Genomic DNA, 15,159 nt, shown 5'->3' on the forward strand with positions numbered 1-15,159 from the left:
CACGGTGACTGCAATATTGCCTCTTAAGCAAGGATAGACCCCACAAGGAGAAATAAGCAGACCATAGTCTTGGAATGTAGAAGAGTACAACCTGAGGTTTGGGGCAGGGAGTAGTCAGATGACTTCAGGAAATAGAGAAAAACACATAGCCAGCTCCTATTTAAGGGAGTGGAGATTAGTTCAGTGCCTACCTGGAACAGAACACTTTGACACTGTAGACTGATTGGCCAAATATCTGGGAACAGCTTTCTGCTGCTTCAGGGTAGGGAATTTAGCATTATGTGAGAAAATCTTTAAGAGGAAAGGAATCAAGTAGTTCAGTTCCTCCCCTGTACAGAAGAGGAAACAGATTTGGAGGCAACCCAGACCATTAGCAGCAGAGAGACAACTCACGTCAATGCAAAGCAGCCAAGTATGCCCCATCCTATTGTGCCAGCTCAGGTTATGCCAGTTTTCTTTTTGAGAGGACTGGTAGGGAAGTGCTTTCCATTGCAGAGGAGCTTTGTTCATTCTACACAACAGCCCTTTGACACTGCCTCAGGAAATCCCACTTTCAGTGGTAGAAAAGATGGGGCCTGGGGACCCATGTCATTGAGGCTGTAGGTTGGTGTTGGCAGCCCTGCTTCTGCTGCTGGGTCTCTGCCCTAATCTCATCCTCCAAAAGAAAAGCAGGAAAATGCTTTCAGCCCTTGCTCTCTTTCTCTGCCATAAGCCTTTTTTGCCCCAGGCCACTCCCCTTCCAAACTTTCCTCCTGATATATACTTGATACTATCCATAGGTTCCTGTACTTTTCTTCCTTTGTGCCTTTGCTCACACTATTCCCTCCTCCTGCAGTGTCCTTTTCCACCATCTCCACCTAAGTCCTATTCATTGTTCAAGGCCCCCGCTCAAATTCCACCTCCACCAAGGGGCTTCCCAGATTTCTCCAGTAAAAATTATTCTCCCATGCGCTCCCAAGAGAAAAGGAAGGAAAAGAGGTTAAATGAGAGTTTATTAGGCACTTGATCTATTTCAAGTACTTTAGCATATGTTACTTAATTTAACCCTATGAGGTTGGTATTGCCCCATTTTACTTGACAAAGATAAGATTCTGAGAGGTTAAGCAGTCTGAATAAGGCCACATAACTACTGAGTGGTGGTAGACAGTCTGACTTCAGAATACAACTTTCCAACTTAGCACATTTGGTCTCCTATTACTAGTGTAAATTCACTCCTCTAGCATGGTGTTTTGCATATAGAAAGCTTCAGTGAAATGTTTGTGACATCGAATTCTCTTGCCTCCTTACTGTGTTTCTCCAGTTTTCTGTTACAGGATTCTCCCTGCCTTAATCATATAGGAATTGAGTAAACTGGGGCTGGAGCTAGCCAGGTAAAGACCCTGAAAGAGTCAGATATGGTTGCCTCCTGAAGTGTGAGCTCCCTAGGGATGATTAAGCAAAGGCTGTCAGCCTTGTGAATGTTTCCACTACCCTAGAAAGGATGTTGCAGTATATTCACAAAATTTTAGAATGTTAGAGCTGGAAAGGGATTAGGAAATCACCTCATCTATTGGCTTCCTAACAGTTTTAGTTGTGGGCCCTTGTTTAAATGTGGCTTTTTCTAGAAGTATACGTGTATTTTTTAAAAGCTTAGGTAAAGAAGAACCTGTGATACCCCTTCCCCAAACATCTATAAAGCTCTAAAACTGAGGAGCCCAGTTTGAAAAACAAAGTCCAACCTCCTAATTTAACAGATGAGGAACTTCAAGTCTACTGATGACCAAGGCTGCAAACCCGCTAGTTATGAAACCAGTATCTAAACTGGAGGTTCTGTAATCCGAATTATTTCCATGGAACAGTCATCTTTACGCAGCATTTCTAAAGGCTACCGTGCACAAAGCATTGAACTAGTTGCTATGAGGACGACAAATACGAACAAGACCCAGTTCCACCCATTCAGGAGCTCACAGTTGAGGCTAGTGAAGAACTTACAGACTTTTTTTTAAAAAAAGTAACACACACGCACGCATTTAACTATGCCTAATAGTTTCCAAACTATGATTCCTGAGACCGAGAACGACGTCTGGACCTTGGCCAGTTCCGGGATGCGGGAACAGTGAGAGTCTATCCAGGTTAAGAGGCCCGTGCAGCAGGGAGAGAAAGGGCAGAAGCAGACAGAGGTCGGACCCACGTGGGCAGGCGGGCCCCGCACCAAGACTCAGCGCAGACCGAGCCGAGCCCCTCTCCACGGTATTAGTGTCTGAATCCACTCCCATTCCGGCCCTGGATGCAGGGGAAAGCCTAGGGGTCAGCCGAGCGGAAGGGGCGGGATTTGGGGCGGAAGTCCCTCCGCCGCTCAGGTCACGTGGGAGGGGCTGAGCTCGCGCGCTGGTGAGTAGCGAGAGTTCCGGGGTCACCCGCTCAAAGCGCAGCGATTCTGTAGCGGCAGCAGCGTTTGTGACCGTTCCAGGTCCAGGGAGTCAGAGGCCGTTTTTCTGGGGTGGAGTTGGGCTCAGGAAGGATGCGGGGTGGTTCCAACTGAGAGTCTGAATCTGGGGACCGACCAGGCTCTGGGTGAAAGCCAGAGCAAACCTGTCCTCTTGTGTGCCTCGGTCGGGACAGAGGCCCCCAGATAGACCTGCTTCAGGGCTGGGGGTGGGGTGGCGGGTGGCGGCTACCGATATTCCATAGCCGCCCACAGCCTTCCTCTCGTCCCCGATTGCCTAAGGGGATCCCTGTGACAGGAAGCTGTCCAGGAAGCCTCTGCCCATTTAGAAGCGGGAGGGGAAGAGGGAGTGGGCACAAGGGAAGGACAAAAGTCTCTTTAACTGTGGAGAGGGGCAGTGGGGGTGACCCCCCTCTCCTCTCGCCTTGACAGAAAGCATGGCACTTTGGCGGGCATACCAGCGGGCTCTGACTGCTCACCCGTGGAAAGTACAGGTCCTGACAGCTGGTAAGTGTCCCTGTGGGACCTAGTGGTACCAGCGTAGGCTGATCTGGGAGGCAGAAGCTCGCTGCACCCCCGCCATCATTATTTGCTTTTATTCAGACCCCTTGAAGGATTGGCTCTCAACCCAGTCTGTTTTGGAGGGAGGGTCCCCAAGGCTGTTCTTAAGGAAAGGGCTATGCATAGATGACCTGGCTATAAAGTAGGATCTGAAAGTCCTCACAAACCTGAGGAGTCATCCCCTTAGGATAAAGAAAGGCATTGCCCCGAGGAGGCCTTAACTTAGAAAATGAACAATAACAAAGGCTCCTTTAACATTTCACAGTGTGCAAAACACTTTCAGCACACATTATCTCATAGGGTCCCCACAAAGGTGGGGACACAAAGTGGGCTAAGATTACTTGGGTCCACGTTAGATCACACACCTAATAAGTGCTGGAATCAGACTCTTACCCCAGTTTATTTTTCTTAGTATTGTTCTTATTGTGAAATATATCTTAATACACACAAAAAAATGATTAAGATATGTGTGTACCATTGAAATAAAAGTAAACTGAATACTCCTGTATCAGTACCCAGCTTTGAGACCCCTTGAATGCCTGTTCCTTATTCATACATCCTAAGAAATAACCACTTTCCTGAGTTTTGTTTATATCATTCTTTTGCTTTTCTTATAGTTTACTATCTATGGATGTATCCTCAAACAATATACTAATCAAGGATTTATTTTTACTCTAAATCCAGTGACTGAGTAGCGACCTCACAAAGGTAACCCAGTGACTTACCTGTATTTATTTTCATCTCATTTTGCAGATTAGCTAATATGAGAGGAGATGGCACAGAGATAAATTTTATAGGGGGAAGGATTTTATGGGGGAAGGAGATGGCACAGAGATAAATTTTATAGGGGGAAGGAGATGGCACAGAGATAAATTTTATAGGGGGAAGGATTGACTATTGGGGCAGTGCGAGAGTGACCAGTTAAGATAAGGTCTTGCCTATGTTTAGAGGAAGGGAACAGGATTCTAATGAGGACCATGGGCTTCTGAGAGGAAGACTGTTAAAAAGGGGTGGGGTGGGGGGATGCTACTGAAAGCCAGGATACAACAGAATTCCTGTTACTGGAATAGCCCCACATCAGCACTAGGAACTTCATTGAGTGACTGGCCAAGGAGTCTTTTGCTCCTCCCTGGGCCCCTCTCCATCCTCCTGTGCCCAGCTATCCCCCATCCTGTCCTCAGAGTGTCCGTCAGCCTGCATGACTCACCTGGCTGCGTGTGTGGTGACTCATGCTGTACTGGGTGGCTGTGATGGGAACTGACACGCTGGGCCCTTTGCCCAGCCTCAGATTCCCCCAGGGACCCTAACTACCAGAAGGAAGTTTCCCCCCTCCCCTTTGTGGCCATCAAGAATAGGGAGGGAAGGATGGTCCTTGTGTTTCCTTACCCAAGGGAACTGCAGCTGACGAAGGCAGGAGCTAGAGCTCCAAGGGGTCCGAGTGCAGATACGTAGCTGAACTGGGGTGCTGGCCTGTCAGTGCTGGAGTGCTGTGGCTCCACACCCCGAGTCTTCCTGAGGCCGTGCCAATATCTCAGCCCTGAAGCAACCTCTAGGTAGCACTTTTCTCAGACTTTCCCAGACCTTTCAGACTTTTCCTTCCCTGCTGCTCAGTGTACTCGAATCAAACTAATAAAGGGGGGAAGTGGATTTAGCTCACTGAGCTGTTTTTAGATCCCAGCACAGTAGTTCCTAAGGTCCCATGCATAGCTCATCACACTGGAAAACAGAATAGAGATTTCAGACTTGGAGTTAGAAGACCAAGGTTTGAATCTCAGAGCCATAGTACTTAGTAGCTGTGTGAATCGGGACAAGAAAATAAACCTCTTTGAGCCTCAGTTTCCTCGTTTAGAATTTGAGTTTAGTTATATGACCTCACAGAGTCAGTGTAGGGATTATCTCTGAAAAGGCTTTAGAAATCAGAAAATGCTCAAGAAACTTAAAGGCTCCAGGAGTTGGCCCTTTGTATGAGTGTTGGCAACCCAAGAACAACAAGCTCTTATTTTTATAGTGGTGCTTGGGTTGGGTTTGTTCCACTAGCCATAAATTTGGAACATGGATAACCATCTAGCCTTGGTTCTCCAAAAAGTAGAGTCTGAATCTGCTTTGCAGGTACTTTGTTAGGAAGTAATCCATGGTGGGGAGAGAGGGAAGAGGGACAGCCAACAGAAGGGTGCGTTATCAAATGGACACTGCTTAGGGCACGTGGCTGCTCAGTCCCTTAAAACTGACTGAGAAGCTCTTTGAAATGCCTCTTAGGACTTTATGGGTGAATAGTCTTTTCTGGAGAAAAGGAGAAACCTTTACCCACCGGCTCCATCCCACGTTGGTCAAAGGTTTGCCACATGGGATGTTGATGCCCGTGCTCTGTGCTCTACCAGGTTGCACAGGCATCATCCCCAGGTAAAGCACCAGTAGCTCAGCCTCAGGTAAGGCACAGGCCTGAGACAAGGACCCATCAGCTGAACTGCAGTGGTGGCTGCAGTAAGAGATAAGTGAATCAAAAAGATCTGATATGGTTCAAAAGAAGTGTCTGGTACACCTATTTTGGGCCAAGCCAGAGTCAGGAACAGGGCAGCCTGGGCAAAGGTCTGCTGTGTGTTCTGCAGAGTCTAAGTCAGCCTTCTCTCATCCTTTCCTGAGGGCCCTTCCAGTCTCCAGGGGGCCCAGTTCCATCCATCTTAGGCCACTCTGGTCCTGCTGTGGAAGCAGCTGAGCTTCTGCAGACACTGGTTTCCCTGCAATCTGAATGTGAGAGCTCAACAGGCATTAGAGACCATCCAGTCCAGCCCCTGATACTACAGAGAAGGAAACTGAGGCACGAGGGAGGAGTGATATGCATGAGGTTTCATGGTCAGTGGTGGAGCTGGCATTAGAACCTGGGGCACTTCCCAATGCACTGCCCTGCAATTGAGACACCTGGGACCTCAGAATGCTGAGTATAGTTCCAGCTGGTCTGGGCTTAGGTACCTGACAAGCTGCAGAGCCCTCCATTTTGTCTTACTTTCTAGCAGTGGGAAGGGTTCAGGCCAGGAGTGGGGAGAGCACTCCCACGGACCCCAGAGGAGGTGCTCCCCTGTCACTGCTGGGCTTCAGCTCCCTCCACGCTCCGCCAGACCAAGCCCCTCCCCCAGGCGGCTATTTAATTATTGGAGACTTCTGGAGAGGAATGAGACAGCACCCTGGCCCCCTGCCAGCAGCTACACCTGCCGACCCAGGCCTCCCATAGTCAAGGACAGTTTCCTGCTCCTCATTCCAACTTCCTGCTCCTCAGTTTTCTCATCTTCCATTAATACTTTGGTTTCTTGCATCTACGACTCAACACACAAAAGCCAGGAGAGGAACAAAATAGGGGAAGTAGAGCACTTACCCCCACCCATGCCTAGGATGAGGGCATGCAAGTTGGGGCTTTTCCACTAGCGGGCAGAAGGTGGTCCCAAATAGATCTGTGCTCAGATGCAGGCACTCCCCAACCCCTACCCCCCGCCCCACTCTGCTGAATCTGGTGGCGAGTGACGGCATGAGAACTGGCACCTACCCAGGGGCATGATGTCACACCCACGCCAGCGTCTGCCCGCTGGGCTCTGCGCCCAGCCTGGCATTGGGGCATCACCGCCCGGCAGCCCCTTGTCCTGCCCCATCGGGGCTCAGGCATTATGTCTCGGCAGGCCTGTAGTCCCAACGCCCTGGAAACAAGTCCAAGGAAAGGGAAGCCAGAGCACTGGAGGGTCCAGGTCAACCAAATATGTCCAAGAGGACTCCCAGAGCCTAGGACGGTTGGGGTCTGTTTGGGCTCTGGGTTGGGGAAGGTGGGATGAGGAATCTGGATGTCAGCCCTTCCTGCTCAATCACTCTGACCAAAAAAGGCCTTGCTCTGTGCTTAGACCAAAGCCTCAGAGCTCCCTGGAGCTGCTGCAGGCCCACGGGGCCTCATGATCTGTGTTCCTCCAGAGGAGGAACTGGGCATGGTTCTGTCTGAAATGGACAGAACTGGCAGGGCTACAGGCTACACACGACCTGCTCACTCCTGCTGCTTGGTTGTCTCTCAGGCCTGATGGGCATGGTTTGGGGGCCTGGAATCCATCTTTCTCAAAGGCTGCAGGGTTGCAGGACTGTGGGACTGCATGTCAGGGACTTTGCTTTTCACTCCTGCTCTGCCTTTAGCTTGTGTGACTGTTGGTAAGCCGTGAAGAGTGAAAACACCCCTCTCTTTGTGACTGTTTCCTTCCCAAGAATATTGCTGCTTGCCCTCCCCACAAGATGACAAGGAACAGAGGTGGTCACATTCTGGGGAGTGAAAGACAGAGAGGAAGTGCGTTAGTCCAGGAAGTGTCTTTGATATGCAGGCCTTTGGGGCCTTGTTTGGGCAGGAACCCCCCATGAGTAGCAGCCACAGGAGCTTCTTGGTGCCCACTGGCCCCTGAGCCCAGGTCTCAGCCTCTGCTGGGGATTCCCTGGCCTCCTGTACCCCCTTGAGAGAATGCCTGGTTTTAGGCTCCACTCCTTAGCAAGTCACCTCATCTCTCAAAGACATTAAATGGGGGTGTGACCTCTACCTTCCAGACCTTTTGTGAGGATTAAATGTATGAGAGCCCTTTTGTATACTGTAAACATCTTGCCAAATGTCAAACTGTTAGTCCCTTCATTTAAGCAGTGACTGTCTTTCTGTTCCCCCTTCCCCAGGCCTCGTCAGGGTCACTCTTCCCTTATGCATGGCCACAACAGCTCCCTCTCCTCCCTGGGCACGCAGCTGGTGACCCCAAGTTCTTAGGGAGAGGGGATAGGGTGTTCAGTGCCAACTGTGGAGGGGGAGCGAGCCTTCAGCCCCACTGCTCCTCACACCTTGAGCCTGGGTGCATCCTTTGGGCTACACTTGGCGTCCTCTGTGCCCTTCCCAGGGCAGTCTTGTTGTCTGGGTGGTACCTCTGACATTTCTCCCAGTTTATTTTCTGAGCACCTGCCAGGCTTGGTATGGTGGGGGATAAGAGAACAAAGACGTCTAGGATTCTGTCCTTGCCCTCTGGGAGGCCATGTCTAGCCATGTTCTGGGAAGGGCCTCCACCACTTTGGGAGTTTCAGGGAGAGGAGAGGCAGGCCTCCCTTGGTGGGTGTGCTGGGGGTCCCAGCAGCTGAGGCCAGCAGCCTAGGTCACCTGTGGGTGCCCCAGCCCGACCCCAGCTCTCAGCCTTACTCAGCTGCCTCTGACGAGGCTGCACAGGGGCAGGGCTGTGCAGGGGTGCGGGCGAAGAGCAATGAGTGTGCAGCCAGCACGGACGTCAGAGCCAGCTCCGGGCCAAGGATGAGGATGTGTTTGCCCAGTGCTAATTGAGGGCACAGGGACAGTGGTGGCTATGGGGCTGGAGGGGACTCTCATTACTCACTGTGATAGACAGGCAAGCAGAAGGTCATACAGTCACTCCCAAGTGGCCCTAGTAGAAGTGTGTGTTTGTTAGAAACCATCACACCACCATCACTGACGGGGGCTCTGTAAACAGTGATGGTTTCTTTTTTTTTTTTTTTGGCTGCGTTGGGTCTTCGTTGCTGCACGCGGGCTTTCTCTAGTTGCGGCGAGCAGAGGCTACTCTTCGTTGCGGTGCACGGGCTTCTCATCGCAGTGGCTTCTCTTGTTGCGGAGCACGGGCTCTAGGCACGCGGGCTTCAGTAGTTGTGGCACGCGGGCTCTAGAGCGCAGGCTCAGTAGTTGTGGCTCGTGGGCTCTAGAGCGCAGGCTCAGTAGTTGTGGCGCACGGGCTTAGTTGCTCCACGGCATGTGGGATCTTCCCGGACCAGGGCTCAAACCTGTGTCCCCTGCATTGGCAGGCGGATTCTTAACCACTGCGCCACCAGCCAGGGAAGCCCAAACAGTGATGGTTTCTGTCTTGGTTTCTGGGTGTGGGTGTCCTACTAGTGCTACTTGGAGCTGGGTGTCTGTGCAAGTGAGGGGAGGGGAAGCGGGTGCAAAGACCTGGGGAGAAATGGCCTTAATACCTGTTGGCAGCTCAGTCTGAGGCTGTGAATGGGAAGTCTGGGTGTACCTGACTGTGCTGGGAGGTGACAGGATCCTTCCTTGCAGGGACTCGTAGCAGCTCAGCCAGGCATCCTCCTGCCTGGGACCATTTGAACACTTATGTTTTAGAGTTATTCTTGCTGTTCTCCACAAACAGAGATCCCAAAACCAAGGTGAAGACATTGGCCAGGGCCTTGCCTTCGGCTGGGGGGAAAAACAACCCCAGGATCCCTTAGCGTTCTGCACATGATCTATTCATAGTAAGGCATCCTGGAAAGAACACTGTCTAGGAAATCAAGCCACCTGGTCCTTGGCCTTGGCTCTACCACTTACTGGTTATGTGAGGTCTTGGACCTTCGTTTCCATCCATAACTCTAGAGTAAGGGGTTTGCACAAAAACATCTGGAAGGCCTTTCCAATTCCGACAGTCAGTGCATCTCAGCCCCTGGCACCTCAGATTCTCCTTCCCCTACCTGCGGTTGCTGAGTCCAACTTTCCTTCATTGCTCAGTGCAGTGTTCTTGGGCCCTGGCCTGCTCAAGGCTGCTCATCCCAGTTTCTAACAGGACACATATTAAATATCACCACCCTTGGGGAGGTGTTACCATCCTTGAAGCAGCAGGAAAGACTGGCCATTTGCCCCAGAATGAAACCCCTGGCCTCAGAGTGCCAGAGCCTCATTCAGTGAGCAGACTTACCTCCCTCCTTGGGATGGCAGCTTGTCCCTGGGAGGTGTCCTGACAACACCTGTGTACCCTGCACAGGGTCTCTGATGGGCCTGGGTGATGTTATCTCACAGCAGCTGGTGGAGAGGCGAGGTCTGCAGGCACACAAGACTGGCCGGACCCTGACCATGGTCTCCCTGGGCTGTGGCTTTGTGGTAAGTGCTGCCCACAGCAGGGCTGCCGGTGGATTGGACAGTGGTTTCAGTTCCCTGTCATCCTTTAGTTTCCCTTGGACCCTCTCACATCTAAGCCAGCCTGGAGTGTCTGCTCCCCCTGGGGTTTGGTTTCTAATATGCTGGGGAGGAGCTTTGTGATGTAAAGGCCTAATGCTCCCCTCTGCATCCCTGCTCCCCTCTTTGGGGGTTACTTTCAGGGCCCTGTAGTAGGAGGCTGGTACAAGGTTTTGGACCGGCTCATCCCTGGCACCACCAAGGTGGATGCACTAAAGAAGATGCTGTTGGATCAGGTGAGCACAAGGAAAGGGAGTTGGGGAGGGTGAGCTGTGTCAAGGGAGGGCAGGGGTTTAGGTGCTTTAATTTCTCTTCCCTAGGGGGGCTTTGCCCCATGTTTTCTGGGCTGTTTCCTCTCACTGGTAGGGACACTCAATGGACTGTCAGCCCAGGACAATTGGGCCAAACTCCAGCAGGTGAGCTGGGCAGGTGTGGGGATGATTTCTGGATGGCAGGGCGGCAGGCCCAGGGGAATGAGGCAGGCTTCATGGGGATGGGAAGGGTGGAGGTGCAGGCAGAGCCCCAACTCTGGAGGAGAGGAGCTGAGGGGCAGTGGTGCAGGGGTGTCTTCTCTGAACAGAAGTCTCTATGTGATACTCAGATCAGGAGGTCTGAGCTACCTGGAAATGCAAATGTTCACTTGTTCCTTCTCTTGTCTCCTCAGGATTATCCTGATGCTCTCATCACCAACTACTATGTAAGAGCTGACACCTCAGCTGCCTCTTCTTCTTTCTTGAGTCCAGAAGTGCCAGGGACTGGGGGTCCTCCTGACACAGAAATCCCTCAGTTGGGATTACTCTCTCATTCCCACATGGGCACCATACTCAGGGAAGCACTCACCCAGTTGTGCAACGTATTCTTGTCTGTAGAAGCTGGAGTCAGACCAGGCAAGGCAGGGAGTCTGGGGTCAGGTGATGGAGGCAGCCCACCAACCTTTACCTTCTCTCTGTTGTAGCTCTGGCCTGCTGTGCAGTTAGCCAACTTCTACCTGGTCCCTCTTCATTACAGGTATGACAGATCCCCACACCACCCTTCAAGGAAGATACACATTATGAACGGTTGGAGACAAAGTGATTCTCATTTTAACCTTGAACTACCTTAGACCCCCCAGAACACTCTGCCCTGGTCAGAGCTCCTCAGACTCCTGAGCATTTTATTACAGAGCATCCCAGAGTGTCTGCCCGCTGACTTCTTTCATCTTCCTAGGGAGGATCTTGCTCCACAGTCCTTGTCTCCATCCCACCTGGGCTCTCTACCTTTGATGGCATGTCTGCAGGGGCAGGGCTACAGCCTAGGTTAGGCAGAAAGGTAGACCAAAGAGACAAGTAGGAACGTGGTCAGGTTAGTCCACTGCAAAATATTATTTTATCCTAGATAATAAAGGTAGTTGCTGAAATCTCAGTAAAAATATATAGTGCAACCAAGATGAGTGGTTAAAATTATTGGAGGTGTGGGGGCTTTGGGAACAGGGAAAAACATGAAACTCTTCAGAGGGGACAGGCTCAAAATGGACATGAATAGCACAGCTAAAAGGAGTATAGACTTATGAACTAAATGAAACTTTAGGGTCCTTGCAGTGCTCTTTGGAACCAGAGCAAGGTATGTTTAAAATAAAGAGAAGGAGGTGCTGCTTTATATGGCAGGCAGCACATTTTTCGGAAGATGAGATCTCAGCTGTACAAGACGGACAGATGTGTATTTAGAAGGAGCCTGGACAGGAGTACGAATAATGGAGCCATGCATGGCGAGATGGCGGCTGAGGGGGGGTTAACTTTGGAGCTTTTGTCCAGGAGACAGAGCTCTGGGCTGGCACCAGAACCCGAGCTGGTTTTCCTCTCGTCTGAGCCACACATCCCTCCGTGGGGGCTGAAGGAAGGAGAGCTAAATCTGGGCATTCTTGGAAATAATCCCCCTTATCCCACTGTACTTTCCCATCTCTCCCTGCTTGCTTGTCCTTGTTCTGCTGCTTCTTCACGGTACCATCCCTGTTCCTTAGGTTGGCTGTCGTCCAGTGTGTTGCTGTTATCTGGAACTCTTACCTGTCCTGGAAGGCACATCGGCTCTAAGTCTGCCTTACCCCATCATTTCAAGCTTGCAGTGATGCAGCTTCACCCTGGAAGGGTCAAACCGCCTCCTCAAAGTGGGCACATTGGTTTTCACAGGGTTTGGTGGCTGGTCAGAACTTAATGGGGTTAGCACTCTGAAGTGGCCTGTTTCACTCTAAAATGTAACCTGACTCCTACTGAAATCACTAAAACCTTTATAATGGTCTTATACCCACCACATAGTAGGCACTCCATAAATACTTGTTGAACCATATGATTTTGTCACCTTCAGTTTACGCTCATATCCCGGCAAGTACCACTCATCCCCACTCTTCATAGACACATCTGTTTTTCTAACCCTTCCCAGCCCTAGTCTAGCTCCAATTTTGGGGGAGCCCCTCAAGCTCTTTGTATGGTGCCTCCATAAATATATTTCTAAATAGGTAAAATCTGGAACTTGCAGAGGCAATGAGTAAGACCCAGCAGAAACCGACTGCGGAGGCCCGTTTTCTAGAGTTTGGAGAGAGCCTGGAGATGACTAAGCCCAATCTTTTTTTTTTTTTTTTTTTTTTGCGTTACGCGGGCCTCTCACTGTTGTGGCCTCTCCCGTTGCGGAGCACAGGCTCCGGACGCGCAGGCTCAGCGGCCATGGCTCACGGGCCCAGCCGCTCCGCGGCATGTGGGATCTTCCCAGACCGGGGCACGAACCCATGTCCCCTGCATCGGCAGGCGGACTCTCAACCACTGCGCCACCAGGGAAGCCCCAAGCCCAATCTTTTACAGATGAGGACACTGAGGTCCACAGAGGTGAGGTGCCCTGTCCACACCATGAGTTACAGGCAGAGTAGAAACTTGAACCCACATGCTATAGTTTGAATGTTTGTATACTCCCCAATTTATATGAGGAAAACCTAATGCCCAAGGTGATGGTATTAGGAGGTGGGGCCTTTGGGAAGTGATTAGGTCATGAGGGCAGAGCGCTCATGGGATCAGTACACTCACAAAAGAGGCCATGTGATGAGACAGCAAGAGGCGCCATCTGTGAGCCAGAAAGCAGGTCCTCACCAGACACCAAACCTACTGGCACCCTGGTCTTGGACTCCCAGCCTCCACAACTGTGAGAAATAAATGTCTGTTGTTTATAAGCCACCCAGTTTATGGTATTGTTGTTATAGCAGGTCAAACACTTAAGACCAAGTTTCCTTACTTCCTACCCAGTGATCTTAACCTGGAGGTCAAAGATAAAGTAATACTGCTGCTGTGATTCCCAGGAGAAAAATTAACTTGGCTAAACTCCTGCTTTGGGGCAAACCTATAAGCAGATGGACCAGCCTTTTGTTGTCTGAAAGCACCCTGACCAGAGGCCCTCTTTTTTATGGTGCCTCAGTCAGACAGCCCTAGAATTTAGATCCTGGGGCTAGAATGACATCAAAAATCCTGGCAGCTTAAGCTGCCTCAGACGCCTCTTGGGTGGGCACCATGATGGTAGCTGAGTGCCAGCAGTGCTGTCCTGATTGTCTCCATTTACAGAACTGATAGCTGGGGCAAGGGACTGGGTCTGAGCAGGACAGCGTTCTCCAGAGGCCTCTGGCCCCTTCTGGAGGCTGAGGACAAGGTCAGCACCATGGACAGCCCCCGCGGTCCAGTCTTCTTTCAAGTGTCAGAGAAGACTGCAGATCTGGACTAGTCTGGTCTGCGGACAGGCCCCCTGGTCACTGCTGGCTGTTCTAAACAGGTGAAGGACTCTCATGGCTGGAGCAGTCTTTACTCCCCAACAGGCTTCTCCCTCTCTTGAGCCAGGTGTCACTTCCAGAGACGCGCCCCACGGGGTCTCGCAGCCGCAAGGGTCGGACTCGGAGCTGCGGCCGTCATTGCTCTACAATCAGTGCATGTTCCTCGCTGACGTCAGCCGGAGCTGTCCTGGCGCTATATAAGGCTGGTAGCAGTCCCGGGACAGACCCCGTGTTCCCCAAGGCGCCCTCAGCCCGCCCCGAGGGACCGAGACGGGAGCTCCTTCCTGCAGGGTACAGACGCTCTCCGGCAAACTGTGAGTGGCTCTCAGCGTCCGCCCAGACTCCCTCAGCACCGGGACTGCGCTCAGCTCACCCACCGCGACCCGCCAAGAGGGAGGGAGGGAGAAAAGGGTGGCACAGGACTGGGCAGCGGCTGGGGCTGGAGGGAAGGCTGTGGGCACCGGGCAGCAGTCGCAGGGGCCCGACAGGGGCGCTGGAAGTGCGCGGGAAGGAGAGTGGCTCCCCCTGCGACTGCCCCTGGCGCGCCTCACCCTGCGCTGCGCCTGTGTGTCCAGGGCCGGTGGTACCATGAGGCCGGCGGGACGCGCGGCGCTGCTGGCGGCGCTGCTGCTCCTGGCACAGCTGCGCCCGGGGAGCAGCCAGTGGAGCCCGGAGGCGGCGGCGGCCGGGGTCCAGGACCCAAGTCTGCGCTGGAGCCCTGGGACACGGAACCACGGTGGAGGGGCCCGCGCGCTCCTCTTGCTGCTGGCGGAGCGCTTCCCGCGCCGCGCGGGACAGGGCCGATGGGGATCCGCGATCACAGGCGAGCGGCCGCGACGGGACGACCCTCCGCTGTCCATTGACCTCACCTTCCACCTGCTACGGACCCTGCTGGAGCTGGCGCGGACGCAGAGCCAGAGGGAGCGCGCCGAGCAGAACCGCATCATATTCGACTCGGTGGGCAAGTGATCGGCGGGGTCTGGGGCCCCGAAAATCTCGACCCCCACCCCCACCCCCGGGCTGAGACGTGCGCGACAGGAACTGACCCAGTCCCGCGGGGCTAGAGCGGCCTAGGGATACCCTGAGCACTCTCCGCGTTACTAGTTTTTAATAAAAGTGCCGAAGAGCCGTTGGCCTCTGCTGCGGGGCGCGGGGAACCACAGCAGGGTGTAAACCCGTGGGAAAGTGGGGCTCCCAGGTCGGCGAGAGGGGACCAGATGCTGCGGGAGGGCTCCGCGAGAACGGCTTTCAGCCAGGGTCCTGCGGTCCCCATCGTCCCCAAGTCTCCCAGGAACTCAAGCCCCGGTGCCGCCGCACCACCACCGACCCTCTTGGCACTGGGCTTGCGAATCCGTGCCTGATATCGAGGAGGTGCCCAACAGGGGTTCATTCCACTTCCGCCCCCGAAATGGTCCCAGATTAGGAGAAGGTTGGGAT

General features: G+C 52.6%; 2 protein-coding genes across 11 annotated transcripts; both read left to right on the forward strand.

Moving 5' to 3' along the window:
• The first annotated feature begins 1,979 nt into the window (after nucleotides 1–1,979).
• On the forward strand, nucleotides 1,980–12,490 carry MPV17 (mitochondrial inner membrane protein MPV17). 9 transcript variants are annotated; one of them, XR_007470991.1, is made up of 7 exons: nucleotides 2,392–2,932; nucleotides 9,789–9,869; nucleotides 10,088–10,180; nucleotides 10,265–10,641; nucleotides 10,900–10,952; nucleotides 11,941–12,084; nucleotides 12,433–12,490. XR_007470991.1 is itself a non-coding variant. In XM_033425146.2 (7 exons), exons 1-7 carry the CDS (start codon nucleotides 2,863–2,865, stop codon nucleotides 12,008–12,010), a joined length of 531 nt encoding a protein of 176 aa, XP_033281037.1. In that variant the 5' UTR covers nucleotides 2,393–2,862; the 3' UTR covers nucleotides 12,011–12,201. The 9 variants fall into 9 exon arrangements, 8 of the variants coding, with proteins under 8 accessions (XP_049552185.1, XP_049552183.1, XP_049552184.1 ...); XM_033425146.2 differs by lacking the exon at nucleotides 12,433–12,490 and having other exon boundaries at nucleotides 2,393–2,932; nucleotides 9,754–9,869; nucleotides 10,265–10,360; nucleotides 10,609–10,641; nucleotides 11,941–12,201; XM_049696228.1 differs by lacking the exons at nucleotides 11,941–12,084; nucleotides 12,433–12,490 and adding an exon at nucleotides 1,980–2,370 and having other exon boundaries at nucleotides 2,858–2,932; nucleotides 9,754–9,869; nucleotides 10,900–10,940.
• Nucleotides 12,491–13,896: 1,406 nt separating this feature from the next.
• Nucleotides 13,897–14,746, forward strand: UCN (urocortin). 2 transcript variants are annotated; one of them, XM_012532435.3, is made up of 2 exons: nucleotides 13,897–14,036; nucleotides 14,298–14,746. In XM_012532435.3, the coding sequence occupies exon 2, from the start codon at nucleotides 14,311–14,313 to the stop codon at nucleotides 14,689–14,691; it is 381 nt and encodes a 126-aa protein (XP_012387889.1). In that variant the 5' UTR covers nucleotides 13,897–14,036; nucleotides 14,298–14,310; the 3' UTR covers nucleotides 14,692–14,746. The 2 variants fall into 2 exon arrangements, with proteins under 2 accessions (XP_012387889.1, XP_049552187.1); XM_049696230.1 differs by lacking the exon at nucleotides 13,897–14,036 and having other exon boundaries at nucleotides 14,133–14,746.
• Nucleotides 14,747–15,159: the final 413 nt, after the last annotated feature.

Source organism: Orcinus orca, chromosome 13 (genome assembly GCF_937001465.1).
Source record: "Orcinus orca chromosome 13, mOrcOrc1.1, whole genome shotgun sequence".
NCBI classification, from domain to species: domain Eukaryota; kingdom Metazoa; phylum Chordata; class Mammalia; order Artiodactyla; family Delphinidae; genus Orcinus; species Orcinus orca.

Coding starts and splice junctions, on each gene's coding strand:
- MPV17 (XM_049696225.1), top strand. CDS start 2,863: ATGGCACTTTGGCGGGCATACCAGCGGGCTCTGACTGCTCACCCGTGG. Junction 2,933..9,788: donor AGTACAGGTCCTGACAGCTG/GTAAGTGTCCCT, acceptor GTTATCTCACAG/CAGCTGGTGGAGAGGCGAGG. Junction 10,642..10,899: donor CTCTCATCACCAACTACTAT/GTAAGAGCTGAC, acceptor TCTCTGTTGTAG/CTCTGGCCTGCTGTGCAGTT.
- UCN (XM_012532435.3), top strand. CDS start 14,311: ATGAGGCCGGCGGGACGCGCGGCGCTGCTGGCGGCGCTGCTGCTCCTG.